General features: G+C 41.7%; 1 protein-coding gene across 2 annotated transcripts in view; it reads left to right on the forward strand.

Annotated features, from left to right (window-relative positions):
- The first annotated feature begins 530 nt into the window (after positions 1–530).
- ttc29 (tetratricopeptide repeat domain 29) overlaps positions 531–26,650 on the forward strand; it is a 573,216-nt gene continuing 547,096 nt past the window's right edge. For both annotated transcript variants that reach the window (XM_043699397.2, XM_087986781.1), the window contains exons 1-3: positions 531–692; positions 16,302–16,459; positions 21,818–21,907. In XM_043699397.2, coding sequence (XP_043555332.1) covers positions 16,350–16,459; positions 21,818–21,907 — 200 coding nt within the window. In that variant the 5' untranslated portion in view covers positions 531–692; positions 16,302–16,349. The remainder of the gene's footprint in view (positions 693–16,301; positions 16,460–21,817; positions 21,908–26,650) is intronic.

The following is a 26,650-nucleotide window of genomic DNA, read 5'->3' on the forward strand; positions in this document are numbered from 1 at the left end:
GCACATGGGATTTTGAAAGCAGAGATGAATAAATTCTTTAACAACATATGCCCTGAGGAAGGGTCACTCGACTGGAAATGTTAACTCTGATTTCTCTCCACGGATGCTGCCAGATTTGCTGAGCTCCTGCAGTAATTTCTGTTCTTGTTTCTGATGAACAGCATCCGCGGCTCTTTCGGATTAACAGGAGCGATCAGAAATTTTGAAATCGGACCAGCCTTTACCTTGCAGAATGGCCTCCTGCTCCGCGTTGCGTTGGTTTCTGAAGACTTTGATTGTCCCCTTGGCTCGGTGAATTAAAAAATAAAGAATTACTCCGGGGCTTTTTGTTAAAAGTGTGGCCATTGATTATTGTGCCAAGCTGTTACACTACCCCCCCCCGTGCCCGCGTTTAACCGTTATGACCGTTATTTCATAATCGCCGCGTGCTCCGCGTTTGTCCCGAGAGCGCTCGCGGTCGTTGTCACAGAAACAGTGCTGGCGTCGTCAATCACAGTGGCGACTGGCCGGCGGCCGGAGGAGAGACGACTGGGTTACTGCTCAACTCCTGAAAACCTTTTCACCAAACCTCCTTTTACACAGCGAACTCCCCTTTCCCTGCACCGGGACCGCTGAGAGTTGCGTCACTTTCTGGCCGTGTTTTGGTTTGTGTCGTGTCACCAGAACGGTCTTCCAAACGACTTCTGTGTCTGGTAACTTTTACTACTCCTTCTTTGCATTTTAATGCCGAATCGTTAAGTTACTCAACTAACCAAGGTTGCAAATATTTACATATCTGATTTACGGGGTTTTTTTTTTGCAATTATCGAGTAACTTGAAAGCTAGACCGGCCAAATGAAATCCTTGTGTGTTTCCGAAGTCGACGATAAACTTTTTTTTTGGCTGATGAAACTTTCTCTGAAAGTGCGAGTTGCCTGACATTTCAAAATGGACTGCAGCATCGTAAATCTGAAATCAAAAATGAGTCAGGTTCTTAAATGTAGGCGAATCAAGGGTTACTGCAAACAGCAGAGAAAGTGGACAAGGCTGGAACAACCACCATCTTATTGAATAGTAGAATAGATTTGAAAGACCTAGGTTATCGTCCTATTTCTTAGCTTCTCATATAACACAGTGCAGTTTTAGAAAACCACAATGCTGACATCTATTGGAATATAACCACCACCTGGACTTGGTTTAAAGGATTCTTTATCTGTCAGTGCTGTCAAATTTGAACTTCTAACTGTTGGAATGGAGTCACATGTGCAGAGCTTTCTCCTGACCAAATCCATTATAAACAAGACACTAAAAGTGAGGAATTAGCTAGATGAAATTGATATAGTGGTTATAGGTAATAGGAGCATAAATGTACCTTCAGTTTGGGTAGCAGAATTAAACTCTATAATCAGTTGAGTTTATGAATAAGGCATGAAGGTATGAGAACATGGTGGTGACAATATTCATTATATATATTTTTTTAGTTTCCTTGCTAGGATTTTGATCTATAGATTGTGTGAGACCTATGCAGAACAATCAATGAAAGAAACACTTTCAAGAGTATAATATTGGACTTGAAACATGAACTCCGTAACTCTCTCCACAGATGTTGACAGACCTGTTGTGCTTTTCCAGCACTTTGTGTTTATATCAGTGAAAGTAACCATCAACTTTGGTCTCTAACCTGCTCTGTCAAGGAATGTTGTGATACTGATCCATGGCAATCTCTTGGAGTAGCTTTGCCATTACGACTTTCATCTCAGTTGCTTTAGAGATGGCTAGCCTGTTCTAAAACTTGCCTGTAGAAATTTACTATTATAAATTGTATATAAACCTAGTGTAAATAGACAATGCAATTTTTCCAGGCTCAAAAATCGGAGATTTTTTTTGTATTTACTGAGTATAGAATCTTTATTCTTGATTCTCAGAGCTCTGAACTGAGAGCATTGATAGTTTGATCCTCCACTACCTTTTTTTTAGATTAGATTACATTACATTACAGTGTGGAAACAGGCCCTTCAGCCCAACAAGTCCACACCGACCCACCGAAGCGCAACCCACCCATACCCCTACATTTACCCCTTACCTCACACTTCGGGCAATTTAGCATGGCCAATTCACCTGACCTGCACATCTTTGGACTGTGGAAGGAAACCGGAGCACCCGGAGGAAACCCACACAGACACGGGGAGAAGGTGCAAACTCCACACAGTCAGTCGCCTGAGGCGGGAATTGAACACGGGTCTCGGGCGCTGTGAGGCAGCAGTGCTAACCACTGTGCCACCGTGCCGCCCACATACCTTCTCCATTACCCTCCAGCCGTTGGCTTTTCCTCATTGGTTGTGGAGTTGAAGTGTAATTTTCCACACAGGAGTTTGGGAGCTTGTATGTTTCAAGGTTGATCTCACTGCCCTATGTGAGACCACGCAATCAGGGCAAAGCCTGTTCAAGGAACAAGTGGTTGCTACACCTTCTGTTGGGAAAATAAATTAGAATAAGACTGTTTGCTCATCAGAGTTTAAAGATTAACCCGTCACCTGTCCAAAAGACTCCCCATAAACAAATATCTCTTGACCCTGACTCGGCCTTGCCCAGAACCAATGTAGTACAGTGCTCAGCACATCTCCCCCAATGGTGGATGTTGCAGATGAGACCAATGAGGAATTTTACATTAAGCTGAACCAATTCCTGGCCCAAATTCCACCACACAACAAGCTGAACTTCAACACCAATGTTGGAAAAATCACAGACAGGGTAGAAAGAGTTGAGGTAGTGGTGAGCTATTTGGCTGCTCACCATTTTTATGGAGAGTATCCAGACTCGGACTACATTGAGTAGCTGACTAACTGTTTGTTTCTAAGCTCCTGGACTAATATTGTAGGCTGTCAATGACTTCTTGTGCTAGACACCCTGAGCAAAGGCTATATTCCTTGATTTTAGGAGCCATGACTGTGTATACGCTAACTGGCGGAACAATACAGCAGTACTGTCAGTATGGTATCACTGGCTGAGAGGGTGCTATGCAAAAGGCATTGCAAGACAGGGATGTTGCAAGCAACTTGGTAGGCGCAAAACAAATGAACACTATGAAGACCAGCAAGCAGGCCGGAGGTGCAGCCTAGTTCAGACCATGTGTTGGATATGTGTCCTGGATGCCTATTCTCCTTTCAGTTATGTTACAATGATAGTTGCTGGTGCAATCTGAGGGATAGAATTGAAATGTGGAAGTACTGAAAGTAGATTGGAGATGTGCCATGAGAGTTCTTCGAGCATAGCATATGTCAGATGGCGATGTCAGTGAATATTAGGTACATGTGGTCAGTGCCCTTTGAGCATGTCCCAGAGGTTAGTGTCAATTATCCAATATGGAAGTTATTTGAAGCAAGCAGTAAGCTGAAGCTACCAGGTACTCACAATGACTTCCATGTCCTAAATTCTTAATGTCGTGTTTAGTAAAATAAGAAGTTAATGTTACAGAGACCGGTTGTGCGATTTATAAGGGATTTAAAGAGCTGTACTCCCTTTTAATTGGCAACTCACCTTGCCTTGACAGATGTATTAAAAGATGCAGTAAGTTGCTCCTGACACTCAGATAGGCCTCTCCAAGCTTCTCACGCAATTGTCACAAATCTTGCTAAAGTCTACATTGTTCAGCCTCCTATAAGATTCATCCCCCTGTCCTCATTGTAAGCGTGCTCGACTCCATTGCGCAACATGCAACTTGGCACCATCTCAGCTCAACTCCAACTTGGCTTGTGATAGAGAAGGCTATCTATAAGTGACCACGTACTTTTCCTTCTAGACAATACACTAGAAAATAGAATTTGGATACTGCTATTTGCTAAAAAGTACCAGAAGGTTTTTTTCTGAAACTTGAAGTTAAGGAGGATTGTATGGAGTGCATTTAAATGTATAAGATTGTTACTTCTTGTAACAGTGAGATTGACACTTTATAAGATAAGATATCACCAGGAGTCAGGCAAAGCTGCCTAATGCCAGGTTGTGGATTAGTCCACCTGGAGTTTGTTACAGATTTGTGAAAACTGTGCACTCAGAAGAATCAGAAGCCTGTAAACAAGAAATAGTTCTCATCATTTTTCAGCATGAAAAGACAAAAATAACCTAAATGCAAATTCAAGAAAAGACCTAGGTCAATCCAATTAACCCAGCTATTGATTGGAAGGTCGACCGTCAATCAGTAGATATCATTTCATCACTCCTAAGATTTGAAGAACTGAGCAATAACTGTTCAGCCAAAGACATTTGGGTAAGTGCAGGCATAGGAAAAGTTTGGCGGGATATGGACTGTGAGCAGGCAAGTTGGACTAGTTTAGATGGATCAGTTGCACCAAGTGGTCTGTTTCTGTCCTGTATGACTCTATGACTCTTCGTGGTCAGAATTTGTTTTTCCCTATCTATCTTTTCCCATTCAATATTTGTGTCACAGTCTCTGCTTTTGTCTGTTATTTATGAATGAATGTATGCACGCTTGGTGTTTTAAAAGACAAGAGCTTAGCAGTAAATAAATAATTAAATTTTTTAACCAGTTGTGAAGTAATATATTTGTTTACAATAAATAGATTTATTTTTCTGCGAATGCAAATTTCATCCTCTTAGGGGCATGATGAGTATGATATTCACTGTCGGACAACTATAAGAGAAATGCAGGGGATGGGCCCAACTCTTGTCCCTGGCCTCTTAAATCTCAAGTCTTTAGGCACTATAAGATGCAAGGGATTATGAAGGATCCTTCTCCATTCTGTCTGCATTCTTTTAGCATGTTCTCTAACTACTGCAGAAAGGCAAAGGAAACACTTAAAACATACCCTCAAAGCCTCCTTGAAAAAGTGCAACATCCCCATCAACACTTGGGAAACCTGGCCCATGGCACCAAGGTGAAGGGCAAGAATCTGAGAAAGATCTATACACCTCAAGTCTCATGGCCAATACCAAGCTGAAAAAGGAGCAAGTGGCACTCTCTGCATTCTGAATCGCCTGTGGCAGAGACTGTAAGGCATATATTGGAGTCTTCAGTCACCAGAAACCTCATTTTTAATGTAGAAGCAAGTCATCCTCAATCATGAGGCACTACATAAGGGGGGAAAGTCGTCTACCTACTCCCCACCATCTTTTTAACCACAAAATGTATTCCTTACAATAATAGTCAGCCTCCATTTTTTATCTCTCAAATGCATGTTTTGTTTTCTGAGGCTTATAATTTGAGGTAAGGGATCAAGCAGGGAGTGCAAGATGTGATGCAAAAATATGTAGGAATGTTGGATGACAATGACATTTAAAAATGTCAACAACCAAGTGCATACCAATGGTTATGTTTTACACAATATCTTGACCACTGTTTGTGAATGGATGTTTGAGGGTAAAAGGTTGAGTTGTGTGCTGATATTAATGATATTCCTACGTATTGAGTTTACCTTCACTTAATTTACATGGTGTTTGTTATAGACTACTGTTTCTTTACCCTTTTCACTAGATTGGTTCCCAAGATGAAGGCACTGTAATAGGAGTAAAATTGAGCAAGTTAGGCCTATACACATTGGATTATAATGAGCAAAAGATGTTCTTATTGAAATATATAAGATTTTGAGGGGCTGTGACATTATGAATGCTGAAAGGGTATTCCTCTTGAGGGGCCAGGGACAGTATAGAATTAGGTACAGGGATGAGAAAGTTTTGCTGCTGGTGGATTTCCCACTTTTGAATGATGAAATTCTCCCTGTTTAATTCTTTCTTTTACCTTTCAAACTGCCATCTTCAAAGTGGCCAAAATCAGGAGGAAATATTCTCTGCCAGGAAAATCTCTACTCATAATAAGGTGCAGAGCACGACTCCAGAAAGCTGCATTTGGTCTTGCACTAATCGATATTTGATGCTGTGACCCATTGCACCTGGAGGACATATAATTTTCTGCTGGCCATTTGTTAGAGCTAGGGAGTCTGGCAAGCTCCAAGGTGAAGGGAGCAGTGGAGCCCATGTTTCAGCAGGGTTTCACAACCAGAGTCAGGGACAAGAAGAGAAGTTCCAAGTGTGGCTGGTGACTGAGTGAAGGTAGGAGAGCTGCTGAGTGGATGGGTGGCAGGGGCTTTGGACGGAAGAGCTGCCAAATGAGTGTGGAATATTTTGGGGAGGGTTGCTTTTGAGTGAATGAGTTGAGGATTTAGGAACAAGGCAGCAGCGCTGTTGCAAGAGTGGTGAGGAGTTGGGAAGCGGGACATGTGTGAGAAGGTGATGGGATAATGGGCTTTACTGAACCGTTGAGTACTCTTTCTTTTTAAAAATCTCTTTGAAGGTCTTAGAGTCATAGAGATGTACAGCATGGAAACAGATCCTTCGGTCCAACCCATCAATGCCAACCAGATATCCCAACCTAATCTAGTCCCACCTGCCAGCACCCGGCCCGTATCCCTCCAAACCCTTCCTATTCATATACCCATATAAAAGCCTCTTAAATGTTGCAATTGTACCAGCCTTCACCACTTCCTCTGGCAGCTCATTCCATACACGTACCACCCTCTGCGTGAAAAAGTTGCCCCTTAGGTCTCTTTTGTATCTTTCCCCTCTCACCCTAAACCTATGCCCTCTAGGTCTGGAGTCCCGACCCCAGGGAAAAGACTTTGTCTATTTATCCTATCCATGCCCCTCATAATTTTGTAAGCCTCTATAAGATCACCCCTAAGCCTCTGATGCTCCAGGGAAAACAGCCCCAGTCTGTACAGCCTCCCCCTGTAGCTCAGATTCTCCAACCCTGGCAACATCCTTGTAAATCATTTCTGAACCCTTTCAAGTTTCACAACATCTTTCCGATAGGAAGGAGACCAGAATTGCACGCAGTATTCCAACAGTGGCCTAACCAATGACCTGTACAGCTGCAACATGACCTCCCAACTCCTGTACTCAATACTCTGACCAATAAAGGAAAACATACCAAACGCCTTCTTCACTATCCTATCTACATGCGACTCCACTTTCAAGGAGCTATGAACCTGCACTCCAAGGTCTCTTTGTTCAGCAACACTCCCTAGGACCTTACCATTAAGTGTATAAGTCCTGTTAAGATTTGCTTTCCCAAAATGCAGCACCTCGCATTTATCTGAATTAAACTCCATCTGCCACTTCTCAGCCCATTGGCCCATCTGGTCCAGATCCAGTTGTAATCTGAGGTAACCCTCTTTGCTGTCCACTACACCTCCAATTTTGGTGTCATCTGCAAACTTACTAACTATACCTCATATGCTCGCATCCAAATCATTTATGTAAATGACAAAAAGTAGAAGGCCAAGCACAGATCCTTGTGACATTCCACTGGTCACAAGCCTCCAGTCTGAAAAACAACCCTCCACCACCATCCTCTGTCTTCTACCTTTGAGCCAGTTCTGTATCCAAATGACTAGTTCTCCCTGTATACCGTGAGATCTAACCTTGCTAATCAGTCTCCTATGGGGAACCTTGTTGAACGCCTTACTGAAGTCCATATAGATCAATCTTCTTTGTTACTTCTTCAAAAAACTCAATCAAGTTTGTGAGACATGATTTCCCATGCACAAAATCATGTTGACTATCCCAAATCAGTCCTTGCCTTTCCAAATACATGTACATCCTGTCCCTCAGGATTCCCTCCAACAACTTGCCAACCACCGACGTCAGGCTCACCGGTCTATAGTTCCCTGGCTTGCCTTTACTGCCCTTCTTAAACAGTGGCAACCTCCAGTCTTCCAGCACCTCACCTGTGACTATCGATGATACAAATATCTCAGCAAGAGGCCCAGCAATCACTTCTCTAGCTTCCCACAGAGTTCTCGGGTATACTTGATCAGGTTCTGGGGATTTATCCACCTTTAAAGGTTTCAAGACATCCAGCACTTCCTCCTCTGTAATCTGGACATTTTGCAAGATGTCACCATCTATTTCCCTATAGTCTATATCTTCCATATCTTTTACCACAGTAAAAAACTGATGCAAAATATTCATTTAGTATCTTCCCCCATTTTCTGTGGCTCCACACAAAGACCGCCTTGCTGTTCTTTGAGGGGCCCTATGCTCTCCCTAGTTACCCTTTTGTCCTTAATATATTTGTAAAAACCCTTTGGATTCTCCCTAATTCTATTTGCCAAAGCTATCTCATGTCCCCGCTTTGCCCTCCTGATTTCCCTCTTAAGTATACTCCAACTTTCTTTATACTCTTCTAAAGATTCACTCGATCTATCCTGCCTATACCTGACATATGCTTCCTTCTTTTTCTTAACCAAACCCTCAATTTCTTTAGTCATCCAGCATTTCCTATACCTACCAGTCTTCCCTTTCACCCTGACAGGAATATATTTTCTCTGGATTCTTGTTATCTCATTTCTGAAGGCTTCCCTTTTTCCAGCCATCCCTTTGCCTGCGAACATCTGCCTCCAACCAGCTTTTTCTAGCCTAATACCGTCAAAATTGGCCTTTCTCCAATTTAGAACTTCAACTTTTAGATCTGGTCGAACCTTTTCCATCACTATTTTAAAACGAATAGAATTATGGTCGCTGGCCCCAAAGTGCTCCCCCACTGACACCTCAGTCACCTGCCCTGCCTTATTTCCCAAGAGTAGGTCAAGTTTTGCACTGAATCAGAAAATTGTCTTGTTCACACTTAAAAAATCCCTCTCCATCTAAACCTTTAACACTATCGCAGTCCCAGTCGATGTCTGGAAAGTTAAAATCCCCTACCATAACTATCCTATTATTCTTACAGATAGCTTAGATCTCCTTACAAGTTTGTTTCTCAATTTCCCTCTGACTATTAGGGGGTCTATAATACAATCCCAATAAGGTGATCATCCCTTTCTTATTTCTCAGTTCCACCCAAATAACTTATCTGGATGTATTTCCGGGAATATCCTCCCTCAGCACAGCTGTAATGCTATCCCTTATCAAAAATGCCACTTCTCCTCTCTTGCCTCCCTTTCTGTCCTTCCTGCAGCATTTGTATCCTGGAACATTAAGCTGCCAGTCCTGCCCATCCCTGAGCCATGTTTCTGTAATTGCTATGATATCGCAGTCCCATGTTCCTAACCATGCCCTGAGTTCATCTGCCTTCCCTGTTAGGACCATTGCATTGAAATAAATGCAGTTTAATTTATTAGTCCTACCTTGTCCCTGCCTGCCCTGACTGTTTGACTCACTTCTGTTCTCACTTGTACCAGTCTCAGATTGATCTCTTTCCTCACTATCTCCCTGGGTCCTAACCCCCACTTTACTAGTTTAAATCCTCCCGAGCAGCTCCAGCAAATCTCCCTGTCATTTCATTTTTAAAATTTTGCTGCTTTTTTTCTTTAAATTTGTGCTCTCGTCTTCTTGGTCCTTTCACTATGGAATAGTTTGTCCATATCTACTTTGTTGAGGTCCCTAATGAGTTTAAATACCTTTTATTATTTTCCCTATTTCCCACTCTACTATTCAAGAGGAATGGGTGTGAACCTGCATCTTTGTTTTGGCACTGCAATGGATTGCTTAGTTTAATGCACAGCTATTTTGTTGAATTATTTTCAAAGGAACATTTTCAGGTCCATTTGTGAGTTTGAACATGAATGTTTCCCAACTGAAGGCAATGCATTTAGTCAAACCCTTTCCAAATTAGCAAAAGTAATAATTGCTTGAGTGTTTTCTGTGCTCAACATGAAAGTAGAACGTTTACCTCCTCTGACTGCAACATTTAAAATTGAGCATTGTTAGAATGTAAAACTGATTTCTACTTTTGGTGAAAGTAGCTTTGGTCAACTGGATAATTCCTGTTTCAAGCTACTTAAGAGTATAGACTTAAATATATATTATAGCTTTTAAAAAGTACAGTTTTGTTCAGTACAATATTTGTTTTAAGATGTTTGCCTCATGTAACATTATTTTAAGTTGATTACTGCTCAGATAGCTTTAAAGATGATTTTGAAGAAGTGTTCTTGGTATCCCTATCTTTTTCTAGTCGTTGATAAATCATTTGAAAACACTTGGGCATTAATTCTTAGTTTAACTAGATTTGCAATGCCCAGTTCACTTTTTCTCTATAGGAAGAGATGAACTGCCAAATATTTCTGTTTGACAACTTCATGTGGGAGAGAGAAACACCATTTGCATTGATTCTGTTGTGTAATATACAGATGGTACTTTAGGTTGGTTCTTTTGTGTATCCAGTTGCTAGTCCACTTTAAAGAGTGTCATTTGACATGTACAGAATAGCTTTATTGTCCTATACTACAGAATACAGCAAGGCAATTTGAGCATGCAAGTTTCCAGCTTTTGTATACAAGCAGACCTGTTTCCACATTGTTAAAAATCACACAACACCAGGTTATAGTCAGACACATTTATTTGGAAGCACCACATTACGAAGCACTGCCTCTTCATCAGGTGGGTGTGAAGCATGACCATAAGACACAGAACCTATAGCAAAAGATTGCAGTGTCATGCAGCTGAAATGGTATATTGAACAAACCTAGATTATTAAGTCTTTCATCTTCTAGAATGGGTTTGCTGTTTGCGGATCTTTAATATGTAAATACCAGAACTTTTAAATCCCATTCTCAAGATAACTTAAGGTTTTATAACAAAAGGTGACATCTCAGCTCAGACAATGCCTTAGAGGTGTGAGGTTAGAGTTTGTCTATATCCCAATCTTGAGTCAGACTGGTTCTATTTCTCTCTCTCTCTCACTCACCTCTCTCTCACACAATCACTTGCTCTCTCTCATATGCACAAGCATGCACACCCATACACGCACCCTCTCACAGGTTTATACCCCATCACACACACACTTCACCAAGCTTGCACACTCTCTCATGTGCACTCATACTCACATTATTCTATTTTGCTCAAAAATGCAAAACCTGCAGACAGTCAATCCATGTAATATTGTATAAATTCCACTTTGTAAATAAAACCAGTCTGAGTCATGATTGGGATACAGACAGATTCTAACCTCACACCTTTAAGAAATTGTCTGAGCTGAGATATCACCTTTTATTATAAAACCTTAAGTTAACTTGAGAATGTGACTTATAAGAAGTTCTGAAATTTACATATTAAAGATCCAAAAACAGCAAACCCATTCTAAAAGATGAAAGACTTAACAATCTATGTTTGTTCAATACAGTCTCATGAAGCTGAAATGACATAATCTTTTGCTATAAATTCTGTGTCTTATGGTCCTGCTTCACAACCATCTAATAAGGTGTTGGACTATAACCTGGTGTTGTGTGATTTTTAACTTTGTCCACCCCAGTCTAAACTGGCTCCTCCAAATCATGTTTCCACATTGACATACTTCTTTACCAAAAATATAAATAATTTATACTGTGTCACTGTTTTATGCAAGCGTGGTGGTCTGTCACAGAAAATAATTTGCTGCCATGATCTGATGATGCCCCAGATTGCTTCACAGCCAATGAATTACTTCTGAGCTCCACTGACTCTGGTAATATAGGTGGTATAATCCATAGCTCTGAATAAGGCATCCCAGATTCTAGTCACACCTGCTCCAGAGGTGAGTAATAACATCTCTGAACAGGTTGATTCAAAAATCTCTAGAAAATATGGCAAGGTGTTTGCCTATTGATATTGTCGCTAGACTAGAAATCTAGAGATCTAGCTAATATTGTTGGAACCTGAGTTTGAATCCCACCATTGAATTTCAATTCAATAATCTTGATTGTGAAGCCATTGTTGACCATTGTATAAACCTATCTGGTACACTAATAACCTTTTTAGGAAAGAAAATTGCCATTCTTACCTGGTCGAGCCTACATGCGACTCCAGATCCACAGCAATGTAATTGGCTCTTAACTGTCATCTGAAATGGCTTAGCAAATAATTCAGAGTCTAGGTTAGAGTGATGCTGGAAAAGCACAGCCAGTCAGGCAGCATCCGAGGAACAGGATGCTTTGCCCGAAACATCGATTTTCCTGCTCTCGGATGCTGCCTGACCGGCTGTGCTTTTCCAGCACCACTCTAATCTAGATTCTGATTTCCAGCATCTGCAGTCCTCACTTTTTTTGCCTTAGCAAATAATTCAGCTGTATCATCCATTAGAAGGAGGGAGAAAAGGAATGAAACTGGACAGGCCATGTAGTGTTGACTAAGGCAGTACAAACCACATGGTAAATCTGCAATTCCTGTTGACCTCAGCAGAGTCCTTCTCGCAGATATCTTGAGCTGGTTCAAAAATTGACAAAACTGCCTCTCAAATTAGTCAAGCAACAACCTGAAATTAGCATACTCATGCAATTGTACCTTACACATCACTCAATGGCATGAATTGCCCCCACTATCAACATCCTGGGAAGATGACCATTGATCAGAAACTGAACTGGATTAGTCGTACAAAATACTATACGAAATTAAAGTCAAGTAGCCCAAAACGTCGATTTTCCTGCTGCTTGGATGCTGCCTGACCTACTGTGCTTTTCCAGCACCACATTCTTGACATATAAACACTGTGGCTATAAGAGTGGCTATTAAGGGTTAGGAATTTTGCAGTGAGTAACTCCCCTTTTGACTCCACAAAGTCTGCTCATGGTTCTGTTCAAGGCTCAAATCAAGAGTATGATGAAATACTCCCCACTTGCTTGGATAAGTACACCTCCAACAATACCCAAGTGGCTTGACACCATCTCTGACAAACAACTGTTTGGTACATTATCCACAAACATTCACTCCCTCCACCACTGACTTTAAGTAGCAGCAATATGTGTGCTATCGACAAGATGCACTGCAGAAATTTACCAAAACATCTCAGACAACACCTTCCAATCTCATGACTAGAATGACAAGGTCAGCAAATAAGTGGGAATACCACAACTTACAAGTTTTTTCCAAGCCAGTCCCCATTCTGAATTGGAAATATATCGTCATTCATTCAGTGTCGGAGGGTCAAAATCCTAGAACCGCCTCCCTAGTGACATTTTAGGTCTATGTACAGCATAATTTTAAAATGTTATGAAACTTGAAAGAGTTCAGAAAAGATTTACAAGGATGTTGCCAGGTTTAGAGGGTTTGCGCTAAAGGGAGAAGCTAATTGAGTGGGGCTGTTTTCCCTGGATCATTGGAGGCTAAGGAGTGACCTTATAGAGGTTTACAAAATCATGAGGGGCATGGATAGGGTAAATAGACAAGGTTAATCCCCTGGGGTGGGGGAGTCCAGAACTAGAGGGCACAGGTTTAAGGTGCGAGGAGAATGATTTAAAAGGGACCTAAGGGGCAGCTTTTTCACGCAGAAGGTGGTGCATATATGGGATGAGCTGCCAGACGAAGTGGTGGAGACCGGTACAATCACAACATTTAAAATCATCTGGATGAGTATATGAATAGGAAGATTTTAGAGGGATATGGGCCAAATGTTGGCAAATGGGACTAGATTTATTTTGGATATCTGATCAACATGGATAAGTTGGACCAAAAGGACTGTATCTGTGCTGTGTATCTGTAAAAGAGGTATCCAATTTAATACGGGAAAAGTTTCTTCCTTCAAAGTTATTAATCTTAGGAATTTTCTTTCCCACGAAGTAGTGAAAGCTAGGTTGCTGATAATATTCAAAGTCAGAAGTCACATCACACCAGGTTACAGTCCAACATGTTTATTTAGGAGAAAGTGAGGACTGCAGATGCTGGAGTACCAGAGTTGAAAAATGTGGTGCTGGAAAAACAGCATGCCAGGCAGCATCCGAGGAGCAGGAGAATCGACGTTTCGGGCATAAGCCCTTCTTCAGGAATGAGGCTGGTGTGCCAAGCAGGCTGAGATAAAAGGTAGGCGGAGGGAATTTGGGGGAGGGGCGCTGGGAATACGATAGGTGCAAGGTGGTGAGGGTGATAGGCCGGAGAGGGGATGGGGGCGGAGAGGTCGGGAAGAAGATTGCAGGTCAAGAGGGCGGTGCTGAATCCAAGGGTTGGGACTGAGATAAGGTGGGGGGAGGGAAAATGAGGAAGCTGGAGAAATCTACATTCATTGTGTGTGGTTGGAGAGTTCCTAGGCGGAGGTTGAGGCACTCCTCCTCCAGCCGTCGTGTGGCCAGGGTTGGCGATGGAGGAGGCCAAGGACCTGCATGTCATTGGCGGAGTGGGAAGGGGAGTTAAAGTGTTCAGCCACGAGGCGGTTGGGTTGGTTGGTGCGGGTGTCCCAGAGGTGTTCCCTGAAATGTTCCGCAAGTAGGCGGCCTATCTCCCCAATGTAGAGGAGAGCACATCGGGTGCAGCAGATACAGTAAATGATGTGTGTGGAGGTGCAGGTAAATTTGTGACAGGTATAGAAGGATCCATTGGGGCCTTGGAGGGAGCTGAGGGGGAGGTGTGGGCGCAAGATTTGCACTTCTTGCGGTTGCAGGGGAAGGTGCTGGGAGCGGAGGTTGGGTTGGTGGGGGGTGTGGACCTGACGAGGGAGTCGCGGAGGGAGTGGTCTTTCCTGAATGCTGATAGGGGTGGAGAGGGAAATATATCCCTGGTAGTGGGGTCTGTCTGGAGGTAGTGGAAATGACGGAGGATGATACGATGTGTACTTATCCAAGCAAGTGTGGACCTGACGAGGGAGTCGCAGAGGGAGTGGTCTCCTCTACATGCACCTACACCTCCCCCCTCACTTCCCTCCAAGGCCCCAATGGATCCTTCTATATCTGTCGCAAATTCACCTGCACCTCCACACACATCATTTACTGTATCCGCTGCACCCGATGTGGTCTCCTCTACTTTGGGGAGACAGGCCACCTACTTGCGGAACATTTCAGGGAACACCTCTGGGACACCTGCACCAACCAACCCAACCGCCTCGTGGCTGAACACTTTAACTCCTCCTCCCACTCCGCCAAAGACATGCAGGTCCTTGGCCTCCTCCATCACCACCCCCTGGCTACACAACGCCTGGAGGAAGAGCGCCTCATCTTCTGCCCAGGAACCCTCCAACCACACGGGATGCATGTAGATTTCTCCAGCTTCCTCATTTCCCCTCCCCCCATCTTATCTCAGCCCCAACCCTCGGATTCAGCACCGCCCTCTTGACCTACAATCTTCTTCCCGACCTCTCCGCTCCCACCCCTCTCCGGCCTATCCCTCTCACCCTCACCTCCTTCCACCTTTCGTATTCCCAGCGTCCCTCCCCCTATCTTTTATCTCAGCCCGCTTGGCACACCAGCCTCATTCCTGAAGAAGGGCTTATGCCCGAAACGTCGATTCTCCTGCTCCTCGGATGCTGCCTGGCCTGCTATGTTTTTCCAGCACCACACTTTTCAACAACCTGTTTATTTGAAATGTGACTTGAACTGTCAAAGGAGCAGCCCTCGCAAAGCTTGTGAATTCAAATAAATCTGTTGGACTATAACTTGGTGTTGTGACTTCTGACTTCATCCACCCTAGTCCATCAGTGGCACCTCCATATCCAGACGATATTGAAGGCTAGTTTTGGGGGATTTTTGATCTACAAGGGAGTTGGGCATTTCACAGCCACAAGTGCCGGCAAGCTAATGTGCATTGCTAAGGCCCCCATTTCACATAAATTGGGAGATGTAACAGCAGGAAGAGCATCAGGCTGTGAAACCACCCACCAACTCACAAAATAATGATTGACACGAAGGTGATAAACTAGTATTGTGGTGACCTGGATGGAATGGAATGGCCAATCAAACAATCAACTAGGGAAGTCAAGGAAGGAATAGCAGGAAAATGGCCAGTTTATGAACAGTTTATTCAAGAAAGTTGAGAGTTATTATTACAATTCAATTCTGCTGAGATTTATGTCATTTCTTAAATTTTCTTAAGATGGAAATTGGCCAAATATTTCATTACAGCTTGAAAATGTTGAGCAAAAACTGAAAGAACTGCAGATGCTGTAAATCAGAAGCAAAAATATACTGCTGGAAAAGCTCAGCAGGTCTGGCAGCATCTGCGGAGATAAATCAGAATTAATATTTCAGCTCGAGTAACCCTTCCTCAGAACTCATGAAAATGTTGAAATTTTACTTGATTAAATGTCCTCCTGCCACCAAATTCACCACATTGGAGAGTATAAGTTTCTGCCATCTGTTTTCTCGTTTTGATATCACAATTTAACTATGTAGTATTCTGGTTTTATCTGTTCGATGTCTAAAACTATCACCTCTTTGCCCCCTTTTCGCATGTTGAGTTCTGGTCTTGGATATTCTGATTCTGTGCTGTATGTCCTCGTACTGTAATTCAAGTACGAGGAAATATATACGAGGTAGAGGACTTAAAGAAGATTTATACTGGGATAAAAGCATTCTTAACTGGTAGAACGACAGAGGAAATGAAAATTGAAGTTTATATGTAGTATTCTCTGTTCACAGGTATTCAATACTGACAGAGTTTTCTGGCTATCCAACCACAAAGTTAAAATGTCGACATTTGAAAAGGAATGTTCAACCGAGACACAAGCTAATGTGCAGGAACATCTGCAAAATTGCAATTTGCCACCCAATAGGCAATTTCAGAGGCCCACATCTAGGTAAGTATTGCAATGACATGTTGGATGAGTTTTACATTTCCATTACAATGCTGCCAGAATTTATACAAAAAAATCAACTTTCCTTGCTTAAAATATATGTGAAAATGGGAGTTACATATATTTCATATTTGTATCAATCTTTTGCACAAAACCAAGGTGATTTTAGTATAATTGGTTTTGTACTGTGTGAGCATATGCAATATAACCAATTTCAGAAGATCACAAAGTAGTTATAGAAGTGGGAGTCCATTTGATCCATATCTGTAATTCTACATGAAAATGAAGTTCCTCCATTGTGTCATCAGGTGTTAAGTTTATACTTTTATATTTACGAGTAAATTGATTTTCTTGTGTGTAGTGATATTGCAGAACTTATTTTACCTTCTAGTAATTTGAACATATGCACAGAATTTTATGGAAGCTATGGGGTCTCGACCACTAGCTATAGAGCTGTCAAAACTCCCACATTATGTACTTAATTAGGTTGGAGGTGGGAAGGTGGCAAGGTTCTGTCCTACCTGATTAGATGTCATTCTGCACCAAACTAACATCAGTGGAGGATACAAGGTTTAACCTATATCTTCTTGTTTTGCACTCACAATTTAATCAAGCCATATTCTGGTTTTATCTATTCGATATCTATGACTACAGCCTCTTTGCCCCTTTCAGCATGATAAAAATATGAAGGCAGTGTGGAAAAATAATGTTTAGTTCGGAGATCAATCATGATCTTGTTGAATGGCAAACTAGCCTTTGGGGGCTGAAGAGTCTACTCTTGCTGCTAATTATTATGAGACTAATTTCAGATTTACACATTACAAACATTTCTCCTATCAGCAGCAGATTTCTGGAGACATGAGTGCATTCACGATGACTTGAATGCATATGGCTTCGAGTGCAGTATGCACATGGGACTGCTCGAGCATGGTTTGGTGTCATTTCTCCTTGCACGTTCCAGAAGTTGCATGACTATGTAGTGCTATGCAGGTATTGTTGTGCTGTATAGAGACATTTTATAGTGGGGAAATACAATAAAATATGTAGAAAGTTTTCACGTGTGGCCATAATCCAGTGCCATTTTGATGGTTTAAGAATAAGAAAAAATTGTGTAAAGATACTGCTTAAAGAGAAGTCCATCTATATCTCATCTCACTGCCTGGGCTGATCTTGAAATCGCTTTGTTGCCTTCTACCACCAATTTACTGCTCCCAGAAATGGACCCAAACAACCTCTATCAATCCTCAGACACCATCTTTTGCTGCTGGGCCTACCTCACTGATATTGCCTCTGCCGCTATAGCAGCTTCTTCTCCACATTGGGCTCACTGTCTGCAGCCATGAGTCCAGGCTGGGGCAGAAGTAAGTGAAGTAAAAGATAAGACAAACAAGAAAAGAGAAAAAAAGAAAACAGGTGGACTGAGTGGGCGAGCCGAGCCATACTCCATTGCCATATTTGACTCTGAAGACACCATTCTGTATGTGAATGCATCATGTACTAGTTACTTGTGTGTCATTAGAGATTTGCAATTGCAAAGGACTGCAATATTAGCAAATTTAACCTAAAGTTACAGATTTTAATGCAACCACCAGAGTATTGGAAAAATGAGCAATGTCCCCACCCAAGAGAGAATCCTGTCCACTAGGCTCTCAGACCATAATCATCCTGGACATTTTCCATGATGAATACTGAAATGCTGTATCTGAGTGGTTCAAAAAGTGGAACTTCCTTTTCAGTAGACCAGTCGCCTGCTCTGTGGCTGCCCTTGTTGAGACAAAGATGTCATTCTTACAGTCATTGATGGTATCTTGTGGATTTCTAACTAGTGACATTAACCAGTCTTCCACAGTTATTCCCTGTGTTGACAACTTCATTATTTTACTTTTATTACTTTTGGTTTGGAGCTGTGAAAAGGTGACCTTTGAGTTGAGAACACCAACTTGTTAAAAGGTGTACAAACTGATATTTGTTTGAGACCAGCCTTGATGACATTTATTCTTGGCAAATGTTTGGATTTAACTGGGGCCTCACGGAGTTCGGTGGCAACAGGTGAGAAACCAGTGTTTGGTTTTGAACTGTGTCTAAGTCTGAAGGATTGTGGCTGCCGATGCTACAAGAAGGAGATCTGATAGACCGGTCTGCATTGACTGGTGTCTTCAGAAACCAAGCAAGGTACAAACCCATGTTGTTTGATATTATGGATCATGGAAACAGCTTAAGTAAACTGGCCCTTCAGTCCAACTCGTCCATGCCGACCAGATATCCTAACCTAATCCACTCCCAGCATTTGGACCATATCCCCTTCCTATTCATATACCCATCTAGATGTCCTTTAAATGCTGTCATTGTACCAGCCTTCACCACTTACTCTGGCAGCTCATTCCATACACTCACCACCTTCAGTGTGAAAAAGTTAGCTGCAGCATTTAGGCCAATGTGTGTCATTCCACTGGTTTCTCATTTGGAAGCTTTTGTACTTCTCTAGCCTCTTTCACCATGGCTTTGCTGGTCCAGGCTGGACCTCCCTGCATTGATTTGTCCTCTTTTGGGACTGTGGCCATTCCCAACATCATCCCTACAGTTGTGGATCTACGTAAAACCCTAACTTTTGTATTTTGCCCTTTGGTGTTCCTCAGCTCTATTCATACAGCTACCACACCATCAGAGGTAGTATCCTTTCTTATTCTTGTATTCATTTCTTCTTTAGTCAACAATGCAACTCCACCACCTTTTTCCTTTTTGTCTGTCCTTCCTAAATACTGAATATCCCTGAATGTTAAATTCACATCCCGGTCACCCTGCAGCTATGTCTTCGTAATCCTGACTATATCATTTCTGTTTTCATCTATTGCACAATTAACTCATTCACTTTATTGTGCATTGTCTGTCTATTAAAGCAGAAACCATTCCTATTATTTTTCACTGTGCCCCAGTTTGATGCTGGCCCTTGATGTCTCTGCCGATCACTTTTCTTATTCCCCTATCTATCTTTTGATTTTGTTCTTGATTCCCTTTCTTCTGACTCCATAAATAGATTCTCATTCCCCTGTCATTTTAGTTTAAAGCTTCTCCAATCACTCTTACAAATCTCCCTAGCTCATCAGTCCTGGTCCTGCTCAAGTGTAACCCATCGAGTTTGTACTGGTTGCACCTCCCTCATAACCAGTCCCAATGCCCCAGAAATCTGAAACCCCTCCCCTGTAGCATCTCTTCAGTCACAATCATTTGAAATATCTTGCTATTTCTACTCTGACTAGCACATGGTACTGATTGTAATCTTGAGATCACTACCTTTTGAGGTCATACTTACTTCCTGACTCCATGTGCTCTGCTTTTAGGACCTCATCACCCTTCTTGTTGATGTTAATTGATTCAATGTGTGCCACAACCACTGGCTATTTACCCAATCCTCCAGAATGTCCTGTAGCCATTGTGAAACATCCTTGACCTTAACACCATCGAGGAAATAAACCATACTGGAATCTCATTTGTGCCAACAAAAATGTCTATTTCCATATAACTGAATCTCCTATAACTATAACATTACACACTTTTTAACGTCCACTTTGCAGCAGACACAACTGTGATGCAATTGATTTGGTACTTTCTGCTTTCTCCATGAAGCCATTCCTTTCAACAATATCTCAGGGGAATAGCCACAGGAGACTCTTGCACTGCAGTGCCTGGCTAGTCCTCTTGCTTTGCCTGGTAGTCAGTCATTCCTTTCCTACCTATGGAGTTCAAGCCTGCGATGTGACCACCTCTTTATATGTGCTATTCACAATACTATCCGCATTGCAGATACTCCACAGTGACCCCAGTCACCGTTCCAACTCCAAAACCCATGCTTCCAGGAGTCACACCTGAAGTTTCTCTACTTCCTACGCACCCGCTGGTCCCAATCTCTAGAAAGCTTACTGGCTTCACTGATAAAGTAGGAGGAGCACACCCTGGTTTTCAGCTCTCCTGTGATGACTTGCTTGTTTAAATTAAGCATCTTTTGGAAGATGCTTAATATTAAATAATCTCAATTATGCTAGGGTATTTCTTCCCTTGTCTTTGTTACTGTAGAATATTGTCCTTTTTAAAATTGATTCATGGGATGAAGGTGTCAGTGATTAGGCCAGCATTTCTTGCCCGTCCCTAATTGCCAATTCCTAAAGTTATGTGTTAGTTTGATCTTTATGGCCAAACAGAACGTGCTGTTATGAAGCTTATTATTGAATAAAATTTTAATCAATGCTCTGCTGAATTGGATTTTACTGATAGTGACAGAGGGTACCAAGCGTGGAGCTCAAGCAGTTGACTGGACACTGGAGAAAAAAAAGTCTTTGTAAGAAAGACAGACACAGGATTTCCACAACCAGATGTGAACTAAAGGCTTAATTTCACGTGATTACCTAGTTTAACTTTAATTTGCCTTCATGTTTGTAAAACCTGATGCTAGTGGAATAAAGAATCCTGCTTCATCATCTTGGATCATCTGTGCATTTAAATTTCCCCTTTAATGAGTGTTAGATGAATTTTGAAGTTACATGTGGTAAAATACGGAGAAAGTGAGGACTGCAGGTGCTAGAGACCAGAGTCGAAGAGTGTAGTACTGGAAAAGCACAACTAGTCAGGCAGCATCCGAGGAGCAGGAGAGTCGACATTTCAAGCATAAGCTCTTCGTCAGGAATGTGGGGATGAAATATGTTGGGGCAAAAATTATGTAATGTAAAAGCAGTAAAGCTTTGGATGCAAAAGTTTCTTGTTTACACAAAATTGTTATCAACAAAGCTAATCTGATACTGGAACAGATGTCAACTGCATTGAAGTCTAAGTTTAGAAACACATGATTCCAGTTTTAGGTATTTCAAAACTATTCATTTTTATCCTTGGCAAGTCCAATGCTGCTAATGAAAACTGAATTGCTGCATCTGACCTGTGAAATTCTTTGTTTAGGAAGATTGAACCTCATTTTAGAACAGCCACAAAGTTATAGCACTTTATTTTGGCTGCTTAACCTTGTCACACACCACTGGGCTTGTCGATCAGTACCGTCGTCTTCTTCTGTATAATTTATAAAATGGTGTTTTCTTTCTCCTGTCTGTTTCTTGCAAACTAGTTTCAATGAGTGCAAGATAAAAAGCTTCAATTTCTAGTCCCGTTTTAGCAATGTTTAAGTGTGGAGTATATTGACACACACCCTCGCTGCAGTTTATCATTTCCCAAAATGGTTGATGCCATCATCAAGTATTGAATAAATATCCATATAACATTACTGAGGCAAAATTTAGTTGTACTGTTAACAGTGCTTGGTTAAAATAAAAAGATACAGTTGTTGTTTCTACATGTCTAATATAAATTTATTATTTACAGAGTACCAACACAGAGAGAACGATTAGCAGAAGCAAAGCGCTTAGAAGCATGGAGTAAAAATTTGAAACTCTCCAAACAGGATATTAATCTGTAAGTCTATATATTTTAATTATTGGAGTGGAACTACTACGATATCTCAAATTTTTAAAAAAATGATGGCAGTAAAAATGTGAGTTGAATGGCTTTCAACAGCAATCAACCTTAACTGCAACAGGGCTGAACTCTTGCTGTTTCAACATATTTTCAGTGTTTAAGTGTATGGATTTGCAGCATAAAATTGTGCCTTCCTAGTTCTCTTGTAGTTACCTTCCTGCAGTATTATCATAGAGTTCTGAGTATAGTCATTTACACATTATTATAGGTGACAGTAATGCTATCACTCAATTTACTGCTTTTTCAACTTGCAATACACTTGCAAATTAGACTGAAAATTGTAAGATGCATCTTTTGATGAACGATAGAGTCATAGAGATGTACACAAACAGACCCTTAAGTCCAACCCGTCTATGCCAACCAAATATCCTAAATTAATCGAGTTCCATTTGCCAGCACTTGGGTAATATCCCCCTGAATCCTTCCTATTAGTGTACCCATCCAGTTGTCTTTTAAATGTTGTGATTGTACCAACCTCCACAACTTCCTATGGCAGCTCATTCCGCACACACACACCACCCTCTGCATGAAAAAGTTGCCCCTTAGGTCCTTTTTATTTAAGTTTTTCTCTTCTCACTCTAAACCTGTGTCCTCCAGTTCTGGTCTCCCCCATTCCAGGGAAAAGATCTTGTGTATTTACTCTTATCCATACCCCTCATAATTTTGTAAACCTCTATAAGGTCACCCCTCAGCCTCTGAGCTCCAGGGAAAACAGCCGCAGCCTGTTCAGCCTCTCCCTACAGTTCAAATCCTCCAACCCTGGCAACATCCTTGTAAATCTTTTCTGAACCATTTCAAGTTTCACAACATCTTTCAAAAGAGTGGAGAGCCCAGAGATAGTCACCAGAACCTAAATAGCAGATCAAGACTGTCACCAGCATACACATTAATGGAAGAGAGGAAGACCCAGAATCTGCCACTAGCACCTAAAAGAATGAGAAACGAGCACCCTTCTGAAATTGTACAAGAGGGAGTGGGTTAGCAGTTCATAGACAGTATGAAAGAGCAGGAACAATGCTTTCACAAAGAACAGGAGAAAAATTGGGGTTAGACTTTCTGAAGCATGAGAGAGCATGTGGGGACAGCAGCTTCATAAAGAGTACAATAGACCTGCGTGAGAAGGGCAACAGTGATGGGACGGTAAAACCAGCAGTAGAAACCAGTCTGTTTCTACTTCTTTGAGGTAAAATGTGATATCACAGGAAACTGGGTAGGTGATTGGTAAGTATTTCTTCTATGTCTGTTTTGATTGGACAAAGTCAGAAGTCACATGATGTCACGTTATAATCCAATAGGTTTATTTGAAATGACTAATTTCCTTCAGGTACTCCACTTTCCTTCTATAGTCCAAAAATGTCCAGGTTAGGTAGACTGGCCATGCTAAATAGCCCATAGTGTCTATGGTTGTGCGGTTAGGTGGATTAGACATGAGAAATGCAGGGTTAAGATAGTGGGGTGGGTCCAGATGGGATGGTCTTTGGAAGGTTGGTGTGACCCAATTGGCCGATGGCCTGCTTCCACACTGTAGGGATTCTGTGGTTCTACAGTGAAAAGCTTCAACTGTCACCATTTTGAATTGTTTAAGAATAAAAAGATATAACTGAAAAAGAGTCTTATCTTTGTTCCACTGCATCTGCCATGAGTCTTGAGCCCTGAGCATCTCACAAACAACACCTGCACTTTCCACCAAATGCGCCAGACCTACCAATGTGGGAGTCACCGCCTTTCAAGCGCCATCTCTTTGTCGCTGGGCCCACCTTGCTGATGCCACCAATGCTAGGTCCTGTGCTGAACTCAGGCTTACCCTGCAACCAGACGTCACTGGCTCTACTACCACCATCATCTCACCGATAACTAGGAGACCTTGGCTACGGGCTTATCACAACCAGGAGCTTGTAGCTGCTGCCTCGTTGATAACCAGGACTCCCTGGTCCGGACCTGCCTTGACCGCAATAAGAAGTCCCTGACTCCTCTGCCAATCAATAATGCCAGGATTCCTCACTCTGGGCATATCACGCTGCTGCTGCTAAAGCTGACTCTTTGGTCATGCCGAAGACCCCACTATAGGCCTACTGCATCCAGGCATCTCTGGCTCTGCTGCAGGCTAGGCTGCCACTGCCTCACCAAGAATCCTGTTGCATTTGCCTCCTCCAAGATGCTGGCTTCTCGGACACGAAGAAGATGAAAGAAAGAAGAAAAAGAGAGAAGACGAGAAAGATAAGGGAGAAGGAAGGAAGCGGCTGGTCTGCAATCGATGCGTTCAGGACCCTGAATGTTGCCTATCTTTCCGGCGCCGCCATCTTGAAGTGTAATTCCAGATGGGATTTGAGGGAATTTTTGTACTCCCAAAGTGTGGTGGGAATCAAAGCATTTAAGAAGTATTTAAATGTGTACCTGTAATGCCAAAGCTATGGTCAAGCACTGGAAAATGGGATTAGAATAGTTGTTTATTTCTGACCAATTGGAAAATTACTAATCTGACATGCCTGTTCACGAAAGAAGGAAGCCAGAAAGCAGGAAACTAGGTCAATTCACTTCACAAATGTTCTTGGGGAAAATGCTAGAGTCCATTATTGAGGAGGAATATTTAGAACTACTGAATGCAATCAATCAGAGCCAGCATTAATTTAGTGGAACAAAAATCACATTTGTCAAATTTGAGGATATAACCAGCAGTGTTGAAAGGGAAACAAATGGATATATTGTATTTGGATTTCCATAAAGCATTTGAGAAGGTGCCACATTTAGGTTTACTGGATAAGATAGAAACTTACAGTATTGCAGATAATGTTTTGGCATGAATTGATATTTGGTTAACACATAGAAGACTGAGTCAGGGTGAATTGATCTTTTTCAGGTTGAAAATCTGTAACTACTGGAGTGCCACAAGAATCAGATCTAAGTCTTCAATTACTTGCTACCCATATTAATGACTTGGAAAGGGGGCAGAGTATAATGTTAATGAATTTGCAGGCAATACAAAAAATAGGTGGGAAGGCATGTTGTGATGAGGACATGAGGAATCTGCAAGGGAAAATAGATTAGTTGAGTAAGTGGGCATATCTTGGCAGATGGTTTTCAGTGGAAAAAGTGTGAGGTTATGCACTTTGGTAGGAAGAATCAAAAGGCAGACTGTGATTTAAATGGAGAGACATCTAGTGCAAAGAGATTTGTGTAATCTTGTATATGAAGTACAAGCAATACGAAGAAAATATGTGACCTTGATAAGCAGCGAGTATTAATACATGACAGGAAGATGGCTGGTGTGCGCAAACAAGAAATCCTTTTTTTTCCTCAGTGCTTCATGACTTCATCAAATATCCAAGTGTGTTAGTTTGGATCTACGCTTGGGAGTTTATCTCCACTGACTTCAGCATACAGTACTCACAATATCCTTAATTTTTTACCCTTTTTCAGATAGAACTGGATAGATTATTGATAGACGTTATAGTCCTAAAAAGAAATTCCTTTAGTAAAGAATGCCCAAAAATCAGTGCGTTCTTTATCTAAACCTGTCCTGATGTTACCAATCTGCCATTAACTTCTTGAACCTTCATGGCGGCACGGTGGCTCAGTGGTTACCACTGCTGCCTCACAGCACCAGGGACCCAGGTTCAATTCCAGCCTCGAGCAACTGTCTGTGTGGAGTTTGGACATTCTCCCAGTGTCTGTGTGGGTTTCCTCCGGGTGCTCCAGTTTCCTCCCACAGTCCAAAGATGTCCGGACCAGGTAAATTGGCCATGCTAAATTGCCCATAGTGTTAAGTGCATTAGTCAGAGGGAAATAGGTCTGGCTGGGTTACTCTTCAGAGGGTAGGTGTGGACTTGTTGGGCTGAAGGGCCTGTTTCCACATTGTAGGGAATCTAATCGAAATTACCTGCTATCCTGATCAGCTATCCTGACCTCTCCACCATTCCTTATTTCACCATGTGCTCTTCGACTCTACTGGTTTTATTACTCCCTTACATCTAGAACTGACTGACAGGGTTACATTGTTTCAAATTGAGTTGGTATGTGCTGTTCTTTGTGGAAGTTCAGTCTAATTCCTTATCAGAAGTTTGAATTCTTGGGTTGTTCACTAGAGTAACTTAAGTTCTGCTTTCACACACTATGTCTTGACATCAGCAAGTATCTTAATGAAGTAAGGCTAAATGAAATGCCCAAAAATAGTTTGGTAGTATTGTTATTTGTTTTGAATGCCTATTCAATTGGTGCCCCATTATTGCAAAGGCTTCATGTGACCATGGTTCCTTATTGATTGAACTTATAGCTCCTGGAATCTAAGAATAGCCATCATGTGAATTCATTACTTGAGGAAAAAAAAGTATTCTCCAGTCAAATAAGACTAACTGGTCCCTTTGCCAGTTTTAATTTTTGTACGTTATATATATCATATTATTAATTTTAGCAGACCTGTCACATTGAAAGGGAGAAACTTTATTCAATTTCTCATTTTTTGTTTTTTATTAATTGTAAAATCAGTTCTTCTATAATATGATGGTTATGTTCTTGTGCAATCCCAAGTTATAGAAAAGTCGCTGTTTAGAAATAGCGCTTAAAGCGTTGGCAATGTAATCGCATTACAGCCAACACAAGTTTTAAAAGTTTGCACTTTGGAAACCGTGTTCCCAATTCACCAATCGCATTGTTAATGAAATACCAATTTTAGCAGAACGACCT

Source organism: Chiloscyllium plagiosum, unplaced genomic scaffold (assembly GCF_037043375.1).
Source record: "Chiloscyllium plagiosum isolate Xiang-an unplaced genomic scaffold, Cpla_swu_hap1 HiC_scaffold_1, whole genome shotgun sequence".
NCBI classification, from domain to species: Eukaryota; Metazoa; Chordata; class Chondrichthyes; order Orectolobiformes; family Hemiscylliidae; genus Chiloscyllium; species Chiloscyllium plagiosum.